The sequence below is a fragment of the Triticum aestivum genome, chromosome 4B (genome assembly GCF_018294505.1).
Source record: "Triticum aestivum cultivar Chinese Spring chromosome 4B, IWGSC CS RefSeq v2.1, whole genome shotgun sequence".
Classification (NCBI taxonomy): Eukaryota; Viridiplantae; Streptophyta; class Magnoliopsida; order Poales; family Poaceae; genus Triticum; species Triticum aestivum.
In genome coordinates, this window is record NC_057804.1 from 143,698,285 (window position 1) to 143,706,624 (window position 8,340).

An 8,340-nucleotide genomic window follows, 5' to 3' on the forward strand; every position below is an offset into this window, starting at 1 on the left:
TTTTAGAACACCTCTCATGGAAATATTAAATAAGGTAGGATGCATGCAGATTAAACAAAATTTGCAGGACCATCTACCATCACTGAGATGAAACACAAAAAGGGTAAAATAGAAATTCCTGGATAAGATGCACCGAGGGAGATAATGCCAGCAGCTCCAGCTAGCGGGCAAGTGACCTACAACAAACCTGATGATCTCTCACCGTCAGACTGCAAGGGTAAGAACGAATCAGATCGGCCAGCGATGCAATGCCCGCTCTCAATGAATTCAAGCCGCATTTTGCATTAAACCCACGAGATACTACGCCACTCAAAAACATCAGGTGAGCGCAACATAACACGTGAGGATATCACTAAATAAAAGGGCTATGTTTCGTTTTGGCGCAAAGGAATACAGTCTGGTCCAACATATCTCCTCAACTCCCTAAACTAGAAGGTGGGAGGCAAGGGAAGGGAGCCTTGGCTCAGGCAATGTCATTTTGTAGGTTCCATGCTGTCTCTTTTTTGATCGAACGACCAAACTGACTGCGTATCAGGATTAGTTGGAAATAAGCCAGCATGCGCTCCAGTCGGTGAGTGGATTTGACTTGCTCCCTGAGGTCCATTCAGCACCAGATCCTCCCTGCATTAATTAGTCATAACAAGGCATGAGTTTCTATTTTATAAACAAGCATAACACTCCTAATAATCCGATGACACAGGTAAACAATTAAATGGCCCTAATATTTTTTTACTAGTAGTTTTAAGATAATTTTCTCGGCATTAGAGTGCTTACAAGGATCAAAGTATCTACCACAAGACAAATAGCCTCACATTCAAGTGAAGAACAGAACACCACAGTCAAGAAAAAACTAATCTTCAGGTACTGTAAAGTGATGGTGAATGATTAACTTAAACCCCTATATGTAACCTGGTCAATGCAGACAACCTTCATCAGACCTAGTAAATATTGATGGTTTGTGTATATCTGTAACTCTCATCACAGTGAATATTGCTGTATGGGCGCAAAATCGAATACACAAGATACTTGTCCAAGCTAAGTTACATAATTAAATCCAGTAAGCATAAATTAATATATACCCTAGAGATAGCGCTATTTCAAAACTGTTCTGTTCCTGCCATTAGCCACCTCTGTACCAACCCAACAGCATTGCTACTCTGACCTCCAGAAAAACGGTAAGAGAAGGAGCAATTTTCAACACAACGAAAAACCAGATGAACAAAATCATGATATTCTCAACCTTGGCCCCGAAAATCTGAGCTGAAAAGTTTGCACACAGAAACTAGTTTAACATGAATGACAACTACAAATTGCCAAAGATTCTGAATTGATATCCATAATAAGTTCTTAATACCAGCCATACACACAGGTATAAGAGCTAGCTCCGCCGAATTGGAGTTGTCGTTGGCTAAAGGACTCGAGAATGGAACCAAGTTTGTTAGACATTAGACCAGTTGCACCATCCCTACGAAGTACACTAGCATGACCAAATTGATCTAGCTAAGCTAAGATTATACTCATTTTGTGTTTCTAGAAGTTGCCTCCACAACCATTTTTTACAAGAAAGGCATGTCTCACCAATGCAAGCGGGGAAACAAAACAAGTTATCAAGTTCAAAGATGCCTCACTCACAAGTCACAACAAGGCCAACATGTAAGAAGGTACTCCCTCCATCCGAAAAAGCTTGTCCTAAGCTTGTCCCTCAAATGGATGTATCTAGCACTTGATGCTAGATACATCCATTTGAGGGACAAGCTTTTTGGGACGGAGGGAGTAACTAACTACCACTAGTGAATTGCAATGTATAAAAAAACAAAAGACACCCAGAATGTCAAAAGCTATATGCTAGCAAACTATCAGTTCTTGAAGGTCACGGAATAAATCCACAATGAAATATATAAACAACAATCCTCAAGCCATCATTCAGAAGTTCAAAGGTTGTGGCACTGTACAATCTAAAGCAAATGAATGATTCATTTCATTTGGTTGATACCCAATTTCATGAGATATTAACATGTCCTAACTTCTAAAGTGAGCATATTGTCGTGATCCCTTATATGCAAGGAATATGTAATCCTTACATGAGGTACGCTGGTAAAGTAAACCTAAACTACATGATACCAGATCGTTTGCAAAATTTATGGCATGTTTTGACTGCCCAAAAATGAGTTCCACACAAATTTCTTGTAGAATCCTTTGTTAGTGGTTAAATCACAATCATAAGAAAGTTCTTTGATAGATGAATGGCAGTTATGTCCATTTGTGTAAAATAGCATATGCCATATGTATTATTATTGGATTAATTCTTCGTCAAAGCTGGTAGTCAAAATATGTCTTACGTCTTGCAACAGAGGAATTATCAAACACAATTTTTTATATATATTTACTTGCAACAAGCCAACAAACAAAACAACCGTACAAGACACAGAAATGCACATGCTGAAGTTTTAAGCCAAAAGACACTGAATCATTTCACTGAGCACAGTAAGCAGTAACCAAGCATCATCTATCCACTCCACTTCACAACTTTTCATTCAAAGTACAAAGACTTGATGGCTGGCAGGCACTTCAGTAAACAGTATTTTATTTACAATTTGTGCTACTAGCCTACTACGCTGAAAAACGAATTACTGCTAAGTCTCTTCAAATAAATGGAAATAATATTTATGATCTACAATAGATTTGAAAGTAGTCTTGACTAACAAGTACACATAATATGTTGTGTCATGTCCAGGTTTAAGACTTAAGAGTTGGACTAGGGCCTAACCTGCCAAACACCCTGGGGTTACAGAGGGTCAAGTTAATCCAGGTCAAAATCCGTCCAACCCCCTTAACCTGGGATTCAACTAAGGCATCAAAATGATCAAATAGACTGACCAACATGAAATCAACTCTTGTAAATTCTATTTTCCTACTAGAGACCCAGCTAACCAATCGAATTGCATGATTGATTCATCACGCAAGAAAAACCACCGGATTGCATGTAAAGTAACATATTTCGTTATTTCTGATACACAAGATTTATATAAAATTTCACTCAAACTGTAAAATTTACTGGTGCTTATACTAGTTCAAAGACCGAAAGATCTTCCACATATTTTTTACAACACAAGATGACACTCAGACTTGGTTGCACTGCATACCAAGCAATGCCTTTTACTTCTAATTGCCTTGGTTATCTATCTGTTCAGTAAATATAACAAAAATGTCTGGGTTGAAAACTATAAAAATAAACTGCAACAGTTACACACACAAACACGGGCATATATATATAAACTCTGTAAATGTCCATATGAGAGTATCAATATCGTATGAGTTTTCAGCACTTGGATTCTTATATGTACTGATACATAAAGCTATACTCAGTAGTGAACCAGACCACCTGAATCACAAATTCATAATCAAGCTAACACAGCTCACAAAACAAATCATTATCAAATGACCAATAATGACAGAAGACAATGCGGCAGAAGATTTAGAAGAGAATTAAAGAGAACAACGGGAATGACTTACTTGGGCCAAGGATGACCAGGACCAGGTGGCCCAAAGGGGTGTGCACGGGCCACTTTGTTTGGAGATCCGAAACCCAACTCACTGTGAGCAGGAGTTTCTGGAAAATTGTGTGAAAGGAACAGACTCTCTGTATCAAGAGGCAATTGCTGGAAGGGTGATTTCTGCAGCCATAAATCACTGTCATGCAAACCAGCACCGAGGGGGCTCCTTGTTCCGCCATTCAAGTTACTGACACCATGGTTAAACTGATCCTTATTTGGTAAAAGCCACTGCATCTGAGGACCTCGCAGGCCTAAAGTGTCCTGCACCAATGGTGTGCTCCACATTTGCCATGTGCCTTGCTCATCGGTAGCCTCAGGTGTCATGGAACCATCAGGCCCTTTGGAAATAGAAAAATGTGATTGTTTTATAGGCTTTTCTTCAACAGTCCGTGATCTTGACAGGGGAGACTCAATTGGTGATGGCTTAACATGTGGTTCCTTGGCGACACCACTCAAGGTAAACCTGTTATCCCAGTCTGGAGGAAAGTTGTCTAGGGATTCTGAAACTGGCCCAAGCAATGCAATTGCATCTGGATCATAGCACGGGTCCTCAAACCTCTCCAGTTCTTCCAATACTGCTGTTTCTGCCTCAGCACAGAAGGGTGTGTGCCCAGCTGGAAAATGAGATGGAGGTGTGTTGGGAGGTGCTCCATTTACTAGTGAAAACCCTGTAAAATGCATTGACTGGCTTAACCTTGGATTGCTGTCCAGAGGAGGATAGTGAGCCAGAAAATTTTGGGCACTGCTTATCTGTGCTCCATTTAGTTCTGGTTGCCCCTTCTTTTCACGAGCTGCAGCAGTAACATCAGGACAAGGAGAAACTGATGTTGAGCGGCTAAACAGCTGATGCCATGACTTTTTAGGACCTGTAGGATGTGCCTGCATATTTGGACTAACCTGCATATAGCATAATAAAAACAATTAGATGCAAGATAGCAAATGGATGTAAACACCATATGCTACTTGGTATATTATAAAAATGTACACTAATATAGACATGCCCTTGCTACTTACAGGTTGATGAGAATTATTCCACATATTTCTAGTTTCTCCAGTGGTAGCAGATTTGGCCATTGCTTGTGCAGCTGCAGACTGGGCATCTCTTTTAACAGTATTACTCTGGTCAGTTGCAGTAACAAGTGGTTTAGTCACCTTGTTAGCTTGAGGAGCAGGGGCCTGAGTACTCCTACCAAAAATGGAACCACCGCTGAAACCTCTGGAAGAAGATAACAAACCTCCAGTCATACGGCCAAAATATTTTGTCTTGCTCTGTACTACCTTACTACCCTGAACATTAGCTTCAAAGTTATGAGGCTTATATCCATCTGCTCCAACTCTACCTGTATCCCGCCTGTCTGGCTCATTCCTTCTATCGAAGTACCGCTTCCATTCACCCTCTCTGCTCACTCTTCTCTCAATATCCTCACAATCTGAATTACTCTTGCTTGATCCCTTGTCTTCCTTCCTCCTTCTCTCCTGACGCTTTCGTTCTGCTTCCTTCCTAGCATCCTTCTCCCCGACAGGGGTAGCGCCTTTGGATCGTTCCTCAGCCTCTGCTTTCTCATCCCTCAGCCTTCTACGCTCCTCTACTAGTTTTGCCATCTCTTCCCGCTGCTTCTTTTCCTCCTCCTCCAGCATTTCCTTCTCTAACCTCGCCAACCTCTTCTCTTCAGCCTTCCTTTTTGCCTTGTCCACTCTGCTCTCCTCAGCCTTCCCTGCATTATCTCCTTTTGTCAACATTTTGCCATCCCGGCCCAAGCCACTACCGTCCCCTGATGACCCAAACCTGAACACTTTCTTCCAGAACCATGCCACGCTCACATAGAAGGTCGAGAACAGCCGCCATGAGAACCCTGAGTATGAATTGTCGGCGGAGCAGCGCAGGTCAAGCCAGTAACCTGGGTCACCTACAGCATTGGCCCAATCCTGACTGCAAGGCCAACCAGTTGGGACCTTCCCTGCAGGGCCAAGATCAAGCACAGGCCGCTTGGATACGTGGCCACAGTAAGAGCACATGAACTTGCCGCCTCCAGGGTTCTGGTCCCTATATGGGTTGTTGCAGTTGCGGCAGCGGCGTGTGGCTGTCTTGCGTAGCTTCTGTAGCTCCAGAGCGTGGGCACGGCGCTCCTCGCGAAGGCGCGCGGAGCGGCGTGCGCGCCAGAGGGAGAGGCGTGGGAGAAGAATTTCGTACCAGAAGAGGGTGAGGAGCAGGACGGAGACACAGGCGAGGCGCGGAGAGGTGACCTCGAAGCGGTAGGCTGTGGGCAGGAGCTGGGAGAGCGCCCAGAGGAGGATGAGGGGGAGGACGAGCCACGGCAGCATGGTGGCGACGCGCCGCGACCACCGTTGCACGGCGCACAGTATACACATTATCCGACCGCCGCCGCCGCCGCCAAAGCCCTCGCCCGGAGCTCGATCGCCAGCGCCTACCTGATGACGATAGACCGGCGCGCGGGTTGCTTGCTAATCCCGTCAGCGACGCGATGCGATGCGGCGGCTTTGAGGGAAAGGGAAAGGGAAAGGAAACCCTCGGACGGAGGGGAAGGAGCGGGCGGAAAGGGAGGGAAAGGCGGCGCTTTCGCGCGGATGCGAGATGCGCGGGGGAAGGGGATCCACCTTGCTCTAGGAGAGATTGGGAATGGGGAAGGGGTGGAGGAGCTCGAGGTGGGCGGTGGCCATGGCGAAAACCCTAGCTTCTCCTCTCGGATTGTTTAATTTCCTTCGATGTTTTCCCCTTTCTTCTTCTTGGTTTGGTCGGCGGGGAGGGAAGAAGGGGGAAACCGGATAAAGCGTCGCTGCGTCAGACACTGCTCGTGCTCCTCTTTTTCTTTCTCCGGCCATTTTTGCCTCATTTTCTTTTGTGCTATTTTGTTCCAGTCTGATACTTGCATAAAGACACATTATAGCTTTTTTTTTTGAGGGAAAACTCCAATTCATTAATTAACCATAGCTCGGAATGTCATCCGAGATTACATCCAGGATACAATCAGGAGGGGTACCAAACCAGTTCGAACACACACCCTCCCCGACACCAACACGCGCTAGCTTACGAGCCGCTACGTTGGCATTCCTACATACCCAAGATACTTTAAACTCAAGACACAAGGCCAGCATCGACTTGATCTCGCTGATCCAGGGGCCAAAGACAAACAGGTCCTGTTGCGCTCGATTGATCCTTTGCACCGCAGTAAGCAGTCCAGCTCGATGTGAACTCTACCCAAGTTCATCTCCAGCGCCATCCGCAGCGCCTTCCTGCAAGCTAGAATCTCAGTGGCCTCAGGATCAGATATGTTAGGGAAGTGATAGCAGCTGCCAGGGATGAAAGTCGCACTGTGATCACGCAGCACGGCACCCCCACCACCACAGCCTCCAGCTTTTGAGACAGCGCCATCCGAATTGATCTTGATCCACCCCACGTCCGGCACTTCCCACCTTTGGCGAGGCCTATCAGCTGGAATCCGATGCCGCTGTTGGTGAATGTCACGCCACTCCCGGACATGATGCAGGACCCCTGTCATTATTTCATGTGCCGCAGCAATCTGCTTTCCATCACGAGCCTCATTCCGCGCCAGCCATAGGCCATAGACCACATGCATAACCAGCTCGCGCTCTTCATCCTTAGCTCCAGTGAGCCAGTCAAGGAGCCATCGGTGTAGGTCCCTGTGCGACTCCACACATACCGGGGGAGAGGCCATAGCACACCCTGAATCACTTTGAAGCAGCGTCCAGAACAAGCGGGAATGGGGGCAAGACCAAAACCGATGCTGGATGGTCTCCTCCCTTCCACAGGCTGGGCAGAACACGCCCCCTTTGATGCGCCGACGGTGGAGCTCCGCACCCACAGCAAGACCGTTCTGAAGGAGACGCCAAAAGTGAACTTTTACCTTCCCCGGAGCATTGGTGTCCCAAAGGGTGAGAAATGCTTTGTGCTTGTTTACAGAGGACGGCGAGGCTGGTTGTCCTAACCTCCTTCGGTCCATAGACATCCTCAAGTGAAAGGCTGAACGAACGCTGAACGCGCCATTTTTTTGTGAAATTCCAAGCCAAAAAATCGTCTGTGCCCGGTCCACCCACAGCGATTTGCTTAATATCAGCAGCATCCGAGGGCGAGAACATCTCATCCACCCTCGCAACGTTCCAGTCCGTGCCATCTTCAGTTAACATATCCGCAACTCTCGTAACTCCCTGGAGGTACTGCTGACCTAGTGGTCGCAGGCACCCGTTCCTCGGGATCCAATTTTCGTGATGTATGTTGACCCTAGACCCATCACCGATCCTCCAAACAAGCCCCTCCCGCAGCAAGTCCCTTCCATGTAAGATGCTACGAAAGGTGTATGAAGCATTTGAGGGGCAAGTGGCAGCAAGGATGGAGGAGTCCTGGAAATACCTAGCCTTCAAAACACGAGCAACCAGCGATGCTGGTGAAGTTAAGAGCCGCCATGCTTGCTTGGCAAGCAGGGCCTGGTTGAAAGCTTGCGGGTCCCAGAACCCCAAGCTGCCCTCCCTCTTAGGGGCACACATCTTCTCCCACGAGAGCCAATGTACTTTCCGTTCGCCGTTTGTTGCACCCCCACCAGAATTTTGAAGAGATCGAAGTCAGATTCCGGCACGTCTTGTTTGCGAGGTGAAAACAACTCATGGTGAACGTTGGTATCGCTTGCAAACCCGATTTGATAAGGACCTCACGGGCCTTTTTGGAGAGGCCTTGCCCCTTATAGCCCCCCACTTTCTTCTTTGAGCTTTCAGTCAAGTACTTGAACGTCCCCTCTTTTGACCTCCCAACCTG

General features: G+C 46.3%; 1 protein-coding gene across 1 annotated transcript; it reads right to left on the reverse strand.

Annotated features, from left to right (window-relative positions):
- Positions 1 to 323: 323 nt before the first annotated feature.
- On the reverse strand, positions 324 to 6,333 carry LOC123091520 (stress response protein nst1). Its single transcript, XM_044513055.1, has 3 exons — positions 4,569 to 6,333; positions 3,514 to 4,451; positions 324 to 621 (listed from the first exon to the last, which is right to left on the reverse strand). The coding sequence occupies exons 1-3, from the start codon at positions 5,922 to 5,924 to the stop codon at positions 474 to 476; spliced, it is 2,442 nt and encodes an 813-aa protein (XP_044368990.1). The 5' UTR covers positions 5,925 to 6,333; the 3' UTR covers positions 324 to 473.
- Positions 6,334 to 8,340: the final 2,007 nt, after the last annotated feature.

Coding starts and splice junctions, on each gene's coding strand:
- LOC123091520 (XM_044513055.1), bottom strand. CDS start 5,924: ATGTGTATACTGTGCGCCGTGCAACGGTGGTCGCGGCGCGTCGCCACC. Junction 4,452..4,568: donor GGAATAATTCTCATCAACCT/GTAAGTAGCAAG, acceptor TGCTATATGCAG/GTTAGTCCAAATATGCAGGC. Junction 622..3,513: donor CCTGGTCATCCTTGGCCCAA/GTAAGTCATTCC, acceptor TAATTAATGCAG/GGAGGATCTGGTGCTGAATG.